The sequence below is a fragment of the Centruroides vittatus genome, unplaced genomic scaffold (genome assembly GCF_030686945.1).
Source record: "Centruroides vittatus isolate TY-2023 unplaced genomic scaffold, ASM3068694v2 scaffold_149, whole genome shotgun sequence".
NCBI classification, from domain to species: domain Eukaryota; kingdom Metazoa; phylum Arthropoda; class Arachnida; order Scorpiones; family Buthidae; genus Centruroides; species Centruroides vittatus.
The window spans coordinates 2,988,780-3,006,817 of NW_027122681.1; the positions used below are offsets into that span (position 1 = coordinate 2,988,780).

The following is an 18,038-nucleotide window of genomic DNA, read 5'->3' on the forward strand; positions in this document are numbered from 1 at the left end:
TTAATAATAAACGCAACGTAGTTTAAAATGCCAGCTCTTAATTATGCATAAAATAAGAAAACAATGAAAAAATAATAATAATGTGTTAGGCAGATGTAGAATGTACATTTTTATTATCAGAATATATACAAAAGAAAGCTAACTACAATTGCCATCCCAACTACCTCACTTAAATAATCACAAACGAAATTAAAACTGAATATTTACAATGCAAATCAACATGAAATCACTTATTGTCTTTTTAAATCACAATTCTAATTAATCACTAATCCGTATTCTCTTTTAAACAATTGGAGATTTGTTTGTTTTGTTTTCTTCTTCTACTTCTTCTTCTTCCAATAAAAGTAAAATCTATACTAAGATCATTGATGATGTACAAATTTTCTCTTTTATATATATATTTATATTTATATGCATCATATGTATAGACATGTAAAAAATACATTTTAAGTACTTTTTTGCAAAACAATAAATGGGCATAAAATTATTCTTTTTTTCTTTTTTTTTTGTTTGTTTTCTTCCTTAATAAGATAAAACAATACTGTACATTGTAACAAATATTTTTTAAACATTAAATAAGTACAATTAATGAATTACTGTACAGATGAAATTATACAATGCCAAGTATGAATATTAAAGTTGGGTGTGTTTACAAATTAAAATTTCCGGAAATTCGCTTGTTGGTCTGGTGTTTGAATTAGTGCGAATTAATCCTTTTAAGAATAAGATGGTCTAAATGTGTACCGGCACCTGCGACGTGTTAACACGTACAATTATCGTACAGTCTACCTTAATAAATTCTCTTCTATTTAATAGAAGTATTCTGCGCCTTTCTTAAAAGGATTAATGCGCCGGCTAATTCGAAATTATTTAATTATAATTACTGTAAGTGGCTTATATATTTGTTTTTTTTTTCAATTCAATGAATGAAAATGTATTGTACAAATGAAATTTCCAAATATACAACATAAAAATCTGATAAATTATAATTGTAAAACTGACAAAGTTTGTATGAATATTTTACAAAAAGAAAAAAAAATTTCTATAATTAAAAAATAAAAAAAATAATAATAAATATATGTCATTCACTCACTACTGACTCTCCAGAAACACTAGATAAGACACAATTTGATATAATACACTGAATTAAAAAATAATAATAAAAGAACAATCTTGTAAGTTGCATGCTGTTATTTTGTGAAAGTGATAATGGATAAAATGCAAGACTAAAATGGCAATTCTCTTTGGGACATTCCAAGGAACATATCAATTTACAGTGCAGTAATATACATAATTTAGTTCCAGTTCATTTGGCATTAGATAAAAAGGTGATCAAGCATTCACAGTTATGCAAAATAAGGCTCGTGATCTTGACACAGAATTACACATTTTCACCAAGCATCCACATAGAATCTACATCTGCTTCTCGACAGCCTGGTCATTTTTTTTTAATGATCAATTAAAAATCAAGTTTATAATGTAGCATGCATAATATATAAATTAGTTAAGATTCCTCTCCCGGACTGACGTCATACCGATGTTTCGTTACTTTCCCTATAAGATAATTTAAATTTGATTTTAAAAAAAGAGGAGAAAAATAGTAAAATTATATTTCTAATATGTTAAGATCGCTTACCTCGTGACTATATCAAAGCAAGCATAAAAATATTAAGTTACATTTTTAAAATTGGTGTGGAAATTGTTTTATTTATTAAGCAATAATTAAGCAAGTAGTATTAAATAAACAATAATTGTTCGGATGATCACAAAATAATAAATTGGTTTATATACAGGGTGGCTCAATTAACCATTGTAATGACTAATATGTTATTACCTGTAATTATTGCATATTTTTTATTGTGGTTAATCTAATTCTGTAAAAGAAAAATATATTATTCTACACTTAGTTTTGTGATTTGTATCCACAAGTACACCTGGAAAATACAAAATGAAATGTGGCAAACTGATTTTTCGGTTACTCTGTTAATGCTAAACAGTGCTAAAAACATTACTTGTGTTTTAATGTTTTTTTTGCATTGTTGAAATTACAATAATATCAACAATTATCTTGTATATTATCTGCTTCTATTCTTTCAATGCTAATTTAGTAATTTAAAAAAATATCAATAACTTACTCAGATTCCGAGGAGAGTTCTGTGGCAGTCAAAGGCGGAATGACCATTTTGTGTCCGGATAACATCGACGAAAGCTTTGGCGACGTCTGACTACTGGTCTCGTTACAACCGTCGTTTTGTATAGAATTTAAATTGTTATTAACGGTATTAATATTACTCGGTAGGCTATCTGCTCTTTCTGGCACCGGCAGTTGTTCTGGACTTGGACTTTCGTCTAAAATCAAATATTAAGTTACCGATTTGTATTGCCTATTTTGTGAGATTTAATTAAAATTCTAACCTGCTAACGGAGGGGACAACGTCGATTCTAGATATGACGTCAGATCTGTAATGTTTCTGAACTGAGGAGCCGGAATCTCTCTCTGTTGCTGATTGATTGGTTTTCCATTACTTCCTATTATAACTGGAAAACTACCCTCTCTGTCATCTATTGCAATACTCATGGGTGTTTGTGACTGAACAGAAATATTATGAGGCATCATCCATTTTGAAGCATAGTTATATGGAGAGATATTCACACCCAAACCACCTGAATTACTTGATAGCATATTAAAACTGTGACCTGTAATGATAAAAAAAATAATGAATTTTTATATAAAAACTACTAAAAATTAAATATATCAATTAAAAAGTTAACATAATAGATCCTTGTATTTATGACCTAATAATTTCCTGGAAAACCACTGTTGCAAGAGAGTTGCTCCATTTCCTACAAAGATCAATGTCATAAATTCAGGTTACGTTCCTAAAAGTATAATTTAACTGTATAAAGAAAGACCACCCAGCAATGGCCAACAAAACATATGATACTTAAATATGGCATTTTATATAGTTGTGAAATTTGTATCAGTCATACATCAGTCACAAAAACAAGGAGATGGCCTTGCGGTTGAGGCAGAAAAGGCATTAGCTGGTTACTCTAAGGATCCAGCGTGAATCATCAGAAACTTTCATGTGTAGTTTGGCCATGATCCTCGCTACCCATTTGCCTCATTGTGATTTTAGCTGAATTCACAATAAGCATGAAAAAAGGCAAATACTCACGAGGTGGAGAGAGTAAAAATACAATGAAAAAAGCAGTTGAATACTGTATGTAAAATCATTTTACTCACTTATCGGTCCAACGGTGCTTTCCGATTCTGCAACAATATTTGATTTTGGTGGCAATTCTGAAATAATGACAAATATATATTATAAGTGATGCTCATCTTAAAATACATTCATGCAATAATACAAAATTTAAGCTTAATACAGCCATTACTCTAAATAAGAATAATAAAAACTTACATTTCGAAAACTTGAAAATATATTATATTTACACAATTTAACGATACCTGGTTTTTTACTGTGGTTTTTATTTTGTCTCCAGTGTCTTCCGTCATATTCGTCTTCGTCGGACGAATGACTTGAAGCCAAATCTAGAGATGCGTGATCTAATGATAGGTCGCTATCGGAATCCGAATCTCTAGTTCTTCTTCTATTAACTTCACCCGTGTCTGGATCTATAAATATATTTTGATGTAATCGGTTTGACAGATTTTAATGTTTTGAATCTGTTTAATGTACTCACCATCAATCATCTTATCTCTGCTTCTCGATTTGTGATATAAATAAGCTTTCCTTGATGTGTGTCCTCTCGCTTCAGAACTGGAATTGATATTACCTGAAGTCGAGGTAGAAGTATTTCTCAAATGAGAATCTGAACGATAAGGACTACTTGATGTTTTGGCTGTCGAACGACTGGTAGTCGAAGAAGTAGAAATGCCAATGTTTCGATGTAAGATATCAAAAGAAGAATTGTGATAGGCAAGAGCAGAACGCTACATTTTTAATAGAAAATTGTGCATTTTAATTTTAATTTTATAAAGTGTTTATTTTGATATTAGGAAATTGATACATACAGACACCATAGTAGTTCTTGTCCCACTTAGGCTCTCATCATAAGGCACCTTCTTTCCAGTGAGATGCGCCCAAGTCACAATAAGTTGTTGTCTAACCTATAAAATTCAGAAAATTTAATAAACTGCGACTTACAAGAATATAAAATTTAAAAAGAAACGTAAAATATTACCTTTTTGTTTATAATACAATATCCTACAAAGATATAAATTCCTGATACCATGCAAAAAACAGAGAAAATATAGTGTAATAAATCAAGCGATTCATTCACGGAGAGCATGGCCAAAACCCAAGTTGCTCCTAGTAATGGCAATAAAACAATGCCAAGCCACAACATCGTTCTATAACAAATACGAACATTTAAAATCATTCTTTAAAGTAAATTTTTATGCCGAATTTTTGTAAATGAATTTTTACCTCAGATTACCAAAATCGGTAACAGTATCTTTTATTTGTATACTGGCACGAATTGACATGGCAAACACACCTAAGTTGAGCTGAAAAAAGATTAAAATGCTCAAAAAAAAAAAAATGGCAAAAAGTTTGAATGACAAATTTTTATGTTTTTGATGAATACAAACCAAAACGACAAAGCATATTGGACCAACGAGGCTCCATACAACGCTTTCATAAATAGACAACCAGCAGCTGGAATAAAATAGAATACAAAAAAGATTTTAATAAATATTATATTGATTTATTTCTAAAAATACTTTATATGAAAACAATTATTTTTTTTATAAGAAATAACAGTAAAATCTTTTTTAAAGAAATATATTTAATGAGTATCAAGAATATGGACAGATGACCAAGCAATAAGCCTACTACTCTGGGAACCCGGGAATGAATCTGGACAGGTCAAAAATCTCCAGAAATTTTTTCAAGGTATCTGTTCTGGTTATGTCAGATCCTGTCCCTTACCTCCCAGACCCGATATGGGACTAAAAAAAGTGCTCTCTTAGTGCCCATACCAGTGGCATAGAGAGGGGCGTCCAAATGGTCTCCAAGACAAACTATATGTATTTCTGGAGAGGGAGGGGGGGTGCCAATAAAGTGTCATGCCCTGGGCGCCAGTTATGTTCGCTACGCCACTGGCCGATACGTCAGAAAGAGTGAAAAAGAGAAGGTATCAAGAACACTTGTACAAAAATAGTCATTACATATTGGTTCTTATCTCATTTGGTTATAACGTATAAAATATATAATGCACACAATCTGTATACATAAAATGAATAAATAAATTATAATTCATTAAGTTAGAATGATTCAAATTGTATCTTTGTCATGTTATATTACTGAATACTGTTCTGTTTTGTATACTATTTTATTAAATATTTATATTATGAAAATGCAAAAAGTTATCATTGTGAAAGTACAGAATGTTTTGTATTATATGAAATTTAAAAATTATATTTGATAATTTATATATGGATTCAAGAATTCATTGTCGAAGACATTGACTCGACAACACTGCAAGTGGATTATTAGCTAATCAAGTTGCAGATGGTTTTTGTAGGGTCTACTCAACAAGTAAATAGGAAAATAAATTTTTAAAGTATATCTGGTATCCTAAAAACAGTCCATATAAGAAAATATAGAAGTAAAGCTAACTGTAAGACAACTAAAATAAGAGGATAATAGTGATTGATGGTATACTAAAATAATATATTTTTGGAAGTTGAGATGTCAAGAATTTATATAAAAATGGAGAATTTCGGATTTGACATGAAAATGTCAGTAATAATAAAATATTCCTATTCCAAGATAGTATTTTAAAAAAAGTTTATAAGTTATGCTAATTAAAATTGCAGAGTATTATAAAAATAATCCATACATTATGAGTAATGCAGATTAAAAGTACAGAATCAAATAAGAATATACACTAAATAAAATATGATTTAAAAGACAATATAAAGATATATTTTCTTTCCACCTGAAATATCCATAGATTTATGACAGAGAATTTAAAATTTCAATAATCGCCATAAGGACGATACTTTCTGTACTGTTTTGCGGAACTGTTTTAGTAATGGTTTACTACTATAATCGATATAAATTTCAATTGTAAACGAAACAAAGCAATTTTATTTATTTAGAGTTTATTTATGTCAGACATTCATGAATTAATAAAAATCTGTAAATACTTTTATTGTAAAATCAATTTTGTGACTTTATATAATATAAAGTTATGCTAAAAAATATATGCATTAAGCCTATTATATTCCAAATAAATATAAAATTATTCCTAACATCAATAAAAAAAAAATGCATTTTTAATAACAATAAACATATTAAACATGTTTCATGACTTATAAATTATATATCATTGCTATTGAATTTTGTATTGCTCATTAAAAATTATAATAATGTTATTTTATTTGAATGAATAAGAAAAAATGTAAAAAATATTTTATTTTTCAGGAAAAAATTATTTAAAGAAATAGTATCGGTTCAGTGACGTAGTGAGGGGAAGGCAAGGGGGTGTATCATGCCCGGGTGCCACTCGCAGAGGGGCGTCCAAGTGGTCTCCAAGACAAACTATGTGTGTTTCTGGAGAAGGGAGGGGGCGCCAATAAAGTGTCATGCCCCGCTATGTTCCCTACGCCACTGTATCGGTTTACTAACTTGTAAGAAATTATTCTGTTTCTTATATACTAATGAAATTTGCTTTAGATTTGTATTTGTTGATTTTGGCTTCACACGAAGACAATGCTATATTATATACAGTAATGAAAATTTTGGATGCTATCTCTATAAATATTGTCACCATTATATCGTGTTTAAATAATTACAAATATCACCAATATCCTTATTACTAATTAATAGCGAGGTTGAAGCTGAAGCTTTAAACGCAAAAACATGTATGTTGGACGTTCGGTGTCGCTTTCCTGTAAGCCTAGAAGTTTGACAATGGCCTTTGGAATGTCGAGCACGATTCCACCGACTATCCAAATGCCATTGCCAAACTTCTAGGCTTACAGGAAAGTGGCACCAAACATCCGACATACACGTTTTCGCATTTAAAACTTCGACCTCAACCTCGCTATTATATTGTCAGTTTAAAACATTTTTATTCTTATATCCTAAAAAGTTATCTTTAAGTTAACTAATATTCAACATCTCGCACATAAAGTTTTTTAATTAAACATGTTTTCAATATTGTTAGTCCGAATTTTTTTAAATGCTATTTTCGAAGAAAATCTTTATTATTTCTTATCGTTTGCGAAATACTTAGTTAGAATGCAATGAGCATTTAATAATAAATAATAAATTAATGAAATTTGTTTTATTTAAATAAATTATACAGACATCAACAAGGACAAAATAAAGCTATCTTCAAGAAGTAAATACCCTAATAACAAATGGTAATCTTGTAAAGCTTAACACATAATACCTAGTTTAATATTTAAAATAAATAAATAAATAAAAATAATAAATATCCGCAATGGTATTATGCTGTTATATAAAGTTTTTTTTACATACGGACTTAATTTTTTAAAGTTTAAATATGAGAAACCTCAAAATCAACAATAGAATTAATAATCATAAAAAACGTTTGCTGTGATAAGATAAAAAGAATGGTCTATATTTATATGGTGTGTCTCTAAAAAATGGAGCGAAATTAATAAATAGACATTAATGTTTTGATGAATAATTCTTATAAAAATATATATAGTAAAACTATATCATGTTGTATTAAAATAGATTAAAAGATATAATTTACTAAGCATGACTATATACCCAATATATTGATAGATAAAAATCATTCCACAGATTTAAAAGACAAATATTTCATTGAAAAATATAAAAAAAAAAAGAAATTTCACTGAAAAAATTTGTCTTCTAGTGAAAGTAAATACATCATTTTAAATTGTTTTTACTTTTGCTTTATCCTTATATTACATTATTACTTTAATTTTCTTAGATTAATAGAAGGAGAAGGTGCTAAATCTATTTAAAATATTGTTTCGTATTTACAATATGGAAAAATTAAAAAGAATTGATTCAATTGATTAATGTTTCCCATTACTACATAAACTATTGATTCATTCATTTATCTTTCATTGTGAAAAAGTCATGTCAAACTACTCTATTAGATGAATTATCTTAATTTGCAACAGATGTCAATAATTCTAGAATAATTATGATGAGTGATAAAGTATCTATACCATCATTTAGATATGTTCAATAATGATTTTAACATAAAATTTTGAATTTTAAAAGATTATTTAACTGAAAATTATTCAAATTACGGTATTTCTTATTTGATAATTCAATAATTTTGATCTACAAGAAAGTGATTCATCCATAGTTCAAATCTATCAATACGTTTGACTACTGTATGAGTATACGATGATTTTGATTACGTGACTTTGATACCATTAAAAATATGCAGAAAGAAAATAGCATTATATTAATTTTTAAATGAAATAATATATATCTTGTAACTATTTAAATTTTGAATTTACAGAATGTATAAAATAGTAATTGGGTACAAGATAACATATCGAACATATTTCTCTATTACACTATAAAATAGTAGTAATTATTTATGCTTTTGTTGTTAACATACTCAACATAACTCCAAGTATATTGTGACCGTCAGCCATATTGTATATATATATTTTATTGTATATAGTTATAATCCTATCTTATTTTTGCAATTTCCTCTTTTTTCCTTTGTCCATTCTTTCTTAAACTTTTCAAGATGACCGTTATCGCCGTGGGGCTGGATTAGCCATTCTGAGAATCAGTAGAGACAATAGCAGGTAGTGTGGCCTGGGGAAAAAGTGGCTAAGAGAGGGGTCTCTTTTCAACTAGACATGAAGAGAGTCGGACGAAAAGAGAGAGGCTCGATCGTGATTTCCGAGAGAGGAAAGAAGTTTGCGATAGTTTAGTGAGGAACCAAAATATAGAGACCGGCATATTGGAGAACCCCGATAATTGAGAGAAGAAAGGATAGTGAAGAAAGCCACTATCGTCGAACCCAGAACCTACACAAAGTACAGTACATATCCGCCGAAGAAAGAGAAAACCCCGGGTGAATCATCCCTTCATTTCTTCTACCTTCCTGCTATCCTATCTTTCTTATTTTTCCTTAATATTAAGTTAGATTTAAGTTAGATTTAAGTTAGGTTAGTCACGCGATTACGAGGGATTGATTGTTACATGCTAGAAAATAACACACCATTGTGCTTTGTTTAGGGATAGAGAGTCCCATGTGTGAAACATCTCAAATTGTAAGTCAGTTGGGATTCCTTAACAACAAAAACCTTATTTGTTCTAAGTGGAATAAAGTGGACATTGTCTATTATTGTAGTCGTTGCAGAGTCCTTTCTGTACGTTTCATTCGCGGACCGTACTGCCTCACTTTTATAGAACACCACAATATAGTAGAAAAGACGAGAATTTTTATATATAAAAAAGATACAAAATTTAAAAAAATTTTTAAACTTACAAAAAATAATTTCCATACTGATCTGCTCTAACTCCAACTGCAAGTCCAACAATAATAGCTGGAGCACCTATAAATCAAAGTAATTATTTAAACAATGTTAAATCATTTGTTATTAAAAAATTATTAAACAAACGAAAAATTTAAATTACCGTAACCGATGGAGTAATAAAATCTCATTTGACCGTGATTAATATCTCTCATTTCGGTTAACATTCGATAAAGGTGAACTGCTTCCATGAACATCCAAGAAAATATGCATAAAAATGTATAGTGCAATAAAATTGCAACAACTTTACATGGAAACTGAAATATTTTACAAAATGTGTTCAAATATTTTATTACTTTAACAAATATTTAATCAAAATGGTTAATGTAACCCTTGGTGCCAATATGGCGGCTCGTCTCTGATTCCAGCAAGGAAACAGTGGGATGCACGTTCTGACCTAACCTAACCTATTCTAATAAATTACAATAATTATTAGCAACCAAATTATTACAATAGGTTAGGTTAGGTTAGAACGTGTGTCCCACTGTTTCCTTGCTGGAATCAGAGACGAGCCGCCATCTTGGCACCAAGGGTTACATTAACCATTAAAATGATACATACCTCTTTATGAACTAAATTCCTTCGAGATTTAAGGGCTACCAAGAATAATAATTCTGCAAAAAATAAGCATGCAACTAGATTTTTGTGAATTGTGTTGCTATTAGTTTGTAACCCACGAAGAATGCAAAATACAATAAATGAAGCTGCTAACATCAGCAATGATATAATTATTCCAACATATGATACGATATCTTGAGCAACTGATTCTTCGATTAAAAACTGTTAGAAAACAGAGAAATATACATATATTCATTTTGAATGTATGTTGTTTATAATAATTATTTGAAAATATATTTACTTCTCTATCAGTGATATCCATCAATACCGAAAAACTAGACAAATGACCACAACTACAATTTACATAAGGATGATGACCGTAAGAAACAGCTTCTACTTTGCAACCTTTAGATGACCATTTTCCTCTATCACTATAATTAATAATAGTGATAATAATTAATATTAGATAGCAAATATTAAACTTAAATTTATAACAATCATTTAATTCGCTTTACCCAATTCCAAAATTCCAATGAACACATTGCGGATTACTACGACTAGTTATATCAAGAATGCGGAATCGGAATCGGATATTATGTAGGAGACTATTCAAAGTAGAACTCTGATTCAATGGTTGGGCCACTAATGTAATGATCGGAGAGCTGACTCCCAAATTGATCCCATATCTTTGCCTAAAATGATAATTATGCCAACTGAAGTTAATTTGAATTATTAAATTCAATTTCATTCAAATTTTAAAGACTATTGGGGATATTTTTAAAATTAAGATTATTACAGTGATCTACATCTAATAATTCAATACCTGATAATCACGTCGTAAAATTTAGGCAATATTTCTCCCATTGTCGGATATATAAGATATGAGATTACAGCTACTTCTTTTGGGATATGATTTGAATTGTGACGTGCATTATTTGTATCTATAAATTAAAAAATAACTTGCTTAGATTGATAAGTTTAAGTATTTTATCTTTTAGATATCATATCACTTAAAACAATGATATTAAATGCTTACCTAATAAGCTCTTTACACCGATTGTTTTTAAGGGAATTATGGCACGAGTAATATCGTCTGCATAGTGTTTGCGTACGGGATAATTATTATATTTTGGTATAATTACCGAAGGACCGCTGTCTTCGTGAAATATTTCTAAATACGCAGATGGTTCGGGATGCAACGAGTAAGTCGAGTTTTTATTATTATCTCGAAGTATGGAATAACCCCATAATTCCGCAGTAGAAATTGTATCTAATCCAAATACTAAAAAAAATGATGATAATTTTAATATAATATTTTAGATTTTTTTATCAATGGTAAGCAAAATATCAGACATACTCATATTTTTTGATGCAATTTCAAAAGGTTTCGTAAATGTATCTCCTTGATTATATACTAGTGTTTGTCCATACTTTTCGAACATTAATAGGAGATGTTCTGGTCCGTCTCCTATAATGGTTGCAATATGCTCCCAGACTTCAAAATAACGTGGCTCAAAAATTGCACTTGCTGAAAATACCAAATTCTGAAAAATGTTTTCATAATTATTTTAATTAGATCTTCATTGAATCGCTGAAAATATTACAGATATTTTTCACTTATGTCACCTGAATAAAGTCTCTATCTTGGCGATGAGTCAAATTTAAACCTCTCTGGTGGTTTTCGTAGTTTAAAACATGGTGAAGGAGACGCGCAAGAATTAAAATATCTGTTCCGTAAAGTTGTTCAGTAGCATTAACAGCATTTTTCATGTCGGCGGAAATTTTTATGGCTAAGTACGTACTGAGAGGCAATTTATTTATTTCTATAACAGAGAGCTGTAAAATTTCCATCAAAGCAAAATTTATTTTATTTTAATTAATGAAATTATTAAAATGAAAAGCTTTATGTAAAAAATAATCCTATCAAACATGGAAACATCTGTTGGATTATTAATGGGCTATAATAATGCTATTAATTAGATAATTAAACTACTAATTTGATGTAAAGTTAGGTGATTATACCACCTTCAGGCCAAATTATGTAATTTAATTATCTAATTAACAATAATATCATAGCCTGTTAATAATCTGGTAATTTAGATGTTAGATTATTTGAAAATCATACGTATACTCTTACTAAACTTTTAATAATTTTATATATTTGCAATAAAATAATATAATCTAGTATGGTATACTTATATGTAAATAAATTATTACACTATAAAACATAAATAACATAAATAACTGTTACATCAATGACAATTATAAGCCATACCTATTATAATTAAGACTATATAATCTAGCAACCAAGTTTTCAATTCATAATTACAATATAAAGAAAGTCCTTATATTGTTATAGCATTTTTAATACTTACTTGGTCAGATAATTCTAGGAAAGTGTCAGACGTACAATTAAATAGATCCGGTTTTTCCCAACCAATATCCGAAGTACATAATCTTGAAGCATTGCCTAAGATATAATTTATTTTAAATATATTTTTCAGCTATTTATTGTATTTTATATTTTTTAAGTTCTGATAATATACCTCTTGAACCTTTAGGACATATATGAAAAGCTCTATGTTCAAATAATGTTCTTTCCCACCATATTCCATTACTAAATGACTGAGGACAACTATCATATATAACTGAAAAATGAATACATTAATAAATTAAAATAATATTTAAAAAAATCTCTTTATAGTAAAGGAAAATATAAAGTTATACCTTCGCAACCTCTCAATGTGACTTCTGCAAATGGATTTGAACACGAATCACATCTGCGACCTATAACACCTGCTCTGCATCGGCATTGCCCAGTGAATGGATCGCAACGATTACTAAAAGATCCAGTTGCATAACAGTCACAATCAAAACATATATCGCTATTTGGAGGTTGAAAATGATTTTCCTAGAATGTTGAAGCAAAAATCAATTACGTTGATGTAAGAATACAGCTATTATATAATAGAAAAATAACATACTTCACATGTACATTCACCGGTTGATTTATTACAATTAGCATCGTAACCTTTGCTAACATCACAATCACATGGTCCACATATAGGATATCCCCACCAATTTGAAGGACATGGCTGATCAAAAGGAATCTCACAATACTGTCCTGAGTGCAGAGAGTCACATTCACAATAATAATTATGACTGTACGGATGTAATGACTTTCCAGGTTCAATTACATGACACGATGATTTATATTCGCAAGGATTCAATTGGCACACGGGAAGGCACTCTTCTCCTACATATCCTATAAAATTTGATAATAAAATTATAAGTTTAAATATAAATACTGAAAATTATAAAGTAAAAGCCACATTACTCATAACATAATTTCAGGCTGTATGTTATATAATGTAATTCTAGCTTAAAAATAATCCAGGTTTTACATATGTTTAGCTATTAAAAATTCAGATATATTATATTGTGTTTAAGTTAGTCAAAACCCGTTTTTAGTTAAAACGCGTTTTAACTAGTTGAAACTAGTTTATACTGGATGTCTCTGTTAAAACCGGTTTTGTCTAGTTAAAACTAGTTTTAACTCAAATTTATTTTCGACTAGCAGTAAATTCTAGTTTTATAAATTAACTAAGTATAAGTTTTGATTTTAGATAAAACTAGTTTTAACTTTTAACATTAGTTAAAACTAATTTTAGCTACATAAATATGTTTGGGGGAAATAAATAAAGTTATGTATAGTGATTCAGGGGAAGTTGCCTAACATTTTGCTTATGAAGGCAATTATAACGATAATTTGGGTTTTGGATAACAAATATAATTGCATAAAATTAATTTTCGAATATCTTAACCAAATTTAATTTATTGCATGTGTAGTACAAAGTACTTCTTAGTAAGTATAACAGCACAGTATAAGTATTGTTAAATTTCCGCCCGTTCTAACATGCTCTATAGATAGCTGAAAGCTCTTTTCAGTCCAAAAACCTTTTTGAGAAGTCCTTATATAATTTCTATACATATCTTGCAATAGAACGAGAAAATAAAAATTTATTAAAAATAGGCATATTGGAATTCAATTAACATAAATTAGGCATGTTACCCCAAGAAAAATGTGGCATCGTTCCCATTTGTCGGGGTAAGATGCCTGGTGGAGTCACGTGTTCTAGCGTGTCCAATTGGGATCGGCGGTAGCTCACAATGGAAACTTTAGAACCTTAACTACATCATACATTAATTGTTTTTCACAATTTTTAATAAATTCTATTTTAACTTTTAGTTTTAAAATGATTCTAGAAACATTTCACAATAAAAACTTTGTTCTTATCTTGCTCTTATTCTTCTCGGAGGTAGAAAATGAGGTAACGGTAGCCAACTACAGTTTTTCGCACTCAATATTGGCCCAACGATTCATCATACAAACACATGACAATATCTGATGTCACCGTTTGAAAATATCAAAAAGTAGGCATCTTCCCCCACTTACCATCTTACCCCAAATCACTCTATATGTTGCAGTCAAAACCAGTTTTTAGTTAGAATGCATTTTAACTAGTTGAAATTAGTTTATACTGGATGTCTTTGTTATAACTAGAATTTACTGCTAGTCATAAATGAATTTGAGTTAAAACTAGTTTTAACTAGACAAAACGGGTTTTAACAAAGACATCCAGTATAAACTAGTTTCAACTAGTTAAAACGCATTCTAACTAAAAACGGGTTTTGACTGTAACATTTATATTAATAAACAGTGGCGTAGCGTTAGTGGGGGTGGCAGAGGTGGCCTGCCCCGGGATTCACTTTAAGGGGGCAGCAAAATTTCACAATAAATAATAATAATACCTAAATAAGGGGGCAGCGAAATTTTCCTCCGCCCCGGGCGGCTGACACCATGCTACGCCATTGTCAATAAATTTAATTTATTACAAAAAAAGAAGTCAGTTTTACTTAAAGTGACCACATATATAAATAATATATTATACTATTTGTCTGTTGTATAGATTTTTAAGATCTTCACATCATTGAAAAATTTTTTTGCACCCTTATAAAAATTCTGAATAAAATGATAACAGGCGTAATAAATAGAATAAAATTATCCTGTTTATATGTTGTATAATATCAACTATTTATCATTCAATTGGAAGAATGATATCACACCACATGATCTATCAAACCAATCATCTGAGTGAATTGGCATTCAGTAATATAAAAATCAGCATTTAAAAGTCTACAATGAACAATATGTTTTATGAATTTTGAATTATCTTTAGGATAATGGTAGAAAAACAACTGGTCTTTTTTTAATGCTTTTTATTTCACTTTCTGGAACTTCTACTGATATTTTTATTATTTATTATGAAAATAGGAGAGATTTCACAAACTTTATCAACTTATAGTGGTGTAGCAAGGGAGTGTAAGGGGATCTATCATGCACTGGGCGCCACTTGCAGAGGAGTGCCCAAATGGTCTCCAAGACAAACTATATGTGTTTCTGGAGGGGGAAGGGGGCGCCGATAAAGTGTCGTGCCCAGTGGCGTAGCGTGGGTGTCAGCCGCCCGGGGCGGAGAAAAATTTTGCTCCCTTAAATAAAATACGGGGAATTCCTACAAGTCAGTACAGACGGTGTTGTCAGTCGCTACAATGAGCAAGATGTCATTATTATACATTCATTTAAAGAAAGAAGATTCCCCATTTTCGTCACAGAATAAGTAATGAAAAATTCCGTGCTCATTTCAATTGGTCCGAATCGTAGGTGCGACAAAAATATGAAATGAAATGGTTCAAATTTTTACAAGATATTATTATTATTTATTGTGAAAAAATGCCGCCCTGTAAAAGTGCTGCCCGGGGCAGCCGCCCCTGCCACCCCCATTACGCTACGCCACTTGTCGTGCCCCAAGCGCCACTTACGTTCGCTACGCCACTGTCAACTTATTCAATAAATTGAATATTCGCAGGCGATTTTAATGTTTGTACTTTAGAAAAAATATTTAGAATTTTATATAATTATGAAACTGATATAAACGAGAAATTATAATTTTAAATTACGCCGTAATAGGAATACTCATATATATCAAATTTAAATTGATTTCTACTTAGTAGATAATTAATTTTATTTAAACTCCAATAACTAAAATCTAATTCTTAAATCAGATAAATTGGCATTCCGTAATAATTCAATATGAATAATTTAAAATTATATTAATATTTTACCATTCTTATCTCCGATATTAAATTTTATTGAAATTCACTGAATCAATATTAAACTATTTACGTAGCCAACTCTTAATAACAGATACTTGCTTAAAAATATATAAACTAGTGTTTTACCTGGATCACACTGACATTTATAATCTTCCCATAAGTCAATACATTGACTGTGAGCAGGACATGTATTAGAATGGCATGGATTAGGAACTCTACATCCTTCTCTTACATTTGTTTCGACTGTCGGACGTAACCAAGCTTCTTGATTATTTCCTATTTTTACATTCTACAAAACACAAGTGGAAATTAAAATCAAAATTATAAATAATAAATTTTAAATTGACATACCTGAATACATCCTTTAAAATAATTAACTTTCTCTAATAATTCACTTGGTTCTAATCCACCAATGGATACTTTACCAATATACATTCCTTTAATACTACCTTCAATGTCTTTTGTAATCTATAAAAGCAATACGGTATCGATAATCTCGTAGTCACGATCATTGTATTTTAACGGAGATTACAATGTCTTACCTCGTATTGACCATAATCTAAGCTAAGCCATACACCATTACTCATCCATTTTGCTTCAATGTGATGCCACTTTCCATCGTTCACTCTGACGTCGGGTAATATAAGAAATTTATCATTTAGATGATAACGTATGTGACCATTGATAATCTGTTCAAATACATACTTTCTTAATATAATCGTAGTTAAAGTTTAACAACTTTAAAAAAATTATAAAAGATATTTACTTCTAATTCAATCTTATTGTTTTGACCGAGTTGTATTTGCATTAAAAGCCCATCCTCCTGCCTAGTTCGAAATGATAAACTGTTAATCCAGGGCATGTTTATTGGACGGAAATGAGGATTAAATATGAGAAATCCATCTCCTAAGAAATGTCTGGCCGGTTCCACTCCTAAAGGCCAAAATGATACTACAGTTATTTGTAAAAGATTGTTTAGAAATAAAAAAAGATAGATTACATCCTTAAAACATTACACATTACTTAAATAAAGACTAGACTAAGAAAAATAAAGATAATTTTATTTGATATCAATATATACAGTATATACAGCAGCAATAAAAAAAAACATAATTGATAATTAACCTACTTTGTTACAGAATTAATTAATAAACCGGAAATTGTAATTTATGTTTCTTGCACAATTAAATTACCGATATCCTCTATAATAATTTTCAAGTTTAATAGGTAAATATAAATAGCAATTTTCGATAAAGAAATTTAATAAGATGATATTAGTTAATTAATTTTGTTAGCTGCTTGTTAAGTGATACTTCAATACATAATAATTGTACAGACACTGTACAAATATACGAATAAGGCTTTAAATTAAAATAGGTTATAAACCATCAAAAATATTATATTAAACATAAATATCAATGCATCTTTTATTTCTTTTACAATACCTACCTCTTTCTAAATTTTTCCACAAGTCTGATGAAATAAATTAAAAGAAGTTAAGAAAACAAATTTAATAATAATTCTGTGATGTATTGATATTAATGGCATTATATCCTTTATAATTTGAATACCTGTGTCGCAATCCTGGCCTCCAAATCCGACAGGACATCGACAAACGTAAGAACCCCATCCTTCCTCACATAAACCACCATTCTGACAAGGATGAGACTGACAAAATCCCTTTTTCTCCGAGCATCCGGCAATTGTTCCATTGTTAGCGACGAAGCTAAAATGTTTTAATAATAAATTTATTACGGAGAAATGAAAT

The 18,038-nt window shown here is 29.7% G+C and overlaps 1 protein-coding gene across 2 annotated transcripts in view; it reads right to left on the reverse strand.

Annotated features, from left to right (window-relative positions):
- Nucleotides 1–96: 96 nt before the first annotated feature.
- The window catches only part of stan (Protocadherin-like wing polarity protein stan), a 54,326-nt gene continuing 36,384 nt past the window's right edge, over nucleotides 97–18,038 (reverse strand). Inside the window, exons 10-38 of one of the 2 annotated variants that reach the window (XM_067284922.1) lie at nucleotides 17,842–17,996; nucleotides 17,720–17,743; nucleotides 17,037–17,203; nucleotides 16,813–16,959; nucleotides 16,622–16,738; nucleotides 16,397–16,559; nucleotides 13,081–13,361; nucleotides 12,824–13,007; nucleotides 12,643–12,744; nucleotides 12,472–12,566; nucleotides 11,723–11,932; nucleotides 11,454–11,640; nucleotides 11,133–11,378; nucleotides 10,920–11,037; nucleotides 10,612–10,788; nucleotides 10,398–10,527; nucleotides 10,100–10,318; nucleotides 9,642–9,795; nucleotides 9,493–9,559; nucleotides 4,616–4,682; nucleotides 4,452–4,531; nucleotides 4,207–4,375; nucleotides 4,037–4,132; nucleotides 3,706–3,955; nucleotides 3,470–3,637; nucleotides 3,248–3,304; nucleotides 2,416–2,697; nucleotides 2,136–2,349; nucleotides 97–1,554 (exon numbers count right to left, since the gene is read on the reverse strand). In XM_067284922.1, the coding sequence (XP_067141023.1) occupies nucleotides 1,530–1,554; nucleotides 2,136–2,349; nucleotides 2,416–2,697; nucleotides 3,248–3,304; nucleotides 3,470–3,637; nucleotides 3,706–3,955; nucleotides 4,037–4,132; nucleotides 4,207–4,375; nucleotides 4,452–4,531; nucleotides 4,616–4,682; nucleotides 9,493–9,559; nucleotides 9,642–9,795; nucleotides 10,100–10,318; nucleotides 10,398–10,527; nucleotides 10,612–10,788; nucleotides 10,920–11,037; nucleotides 11,133–11,378; nucleotides 11,454–11,640; nucleotides 11,723–11,932; nucleotides 12,472–12,566; nucleotides 12,643–12,744; nucleotides 12,824–13,007; nucleotides 13,081–13,361; nucleotides 16,397–16,559; nucleotides 16,622–16,738; nucleotides 16,813–16,959; nucleotides 17,037–17,203; nucleotides 17,720–17,743; nucleotides 17,842–17,996 (4,351 nt within the window). In that variant the 3' untranslated portion in view covers nucleotides 97–1,529. The remainder of the gene's footprint in view (nucleotides 1,555–2,135; nucleotides 2,350–2,415; nucleotides 2,698–3,247; nucleotides 3,305–3,469; nucleotides 3,638–3,705; nucleotides 3,956–4,036; nucleotides 4,133–4,206; nucleotides 4,376–4,451; nucleotides 4,532–4,615; nucleotides 4,683–9,492; nucleotides 9,560–9,641; nucleotides 9,796–10,099; nucleotides 10,319–10,397; nucleotides 10,528–10,611; nucleotides 10,789–10,919; nucleotides 11,038–11,132; nucleotides 11,379–11,453; nucleotides 11,641–11,722; nucleotides 11,933–12,471; nucleotides 12,567–12,642; nucleotides 12,745–12,823; nucleotides 13,008–13,080; nucleotides 13,362–16,396; nucleotides 16,560–16,621; nucleotides 16,739–16,812; nucleotides 16,960–17,036; nucleotides 17,204–17,719; nucleotides 17,744–17,841; nucleotides 17,997–18,038) is intronic. The other variant, XM_067284923.1, reaches the window with a different exon arrangement.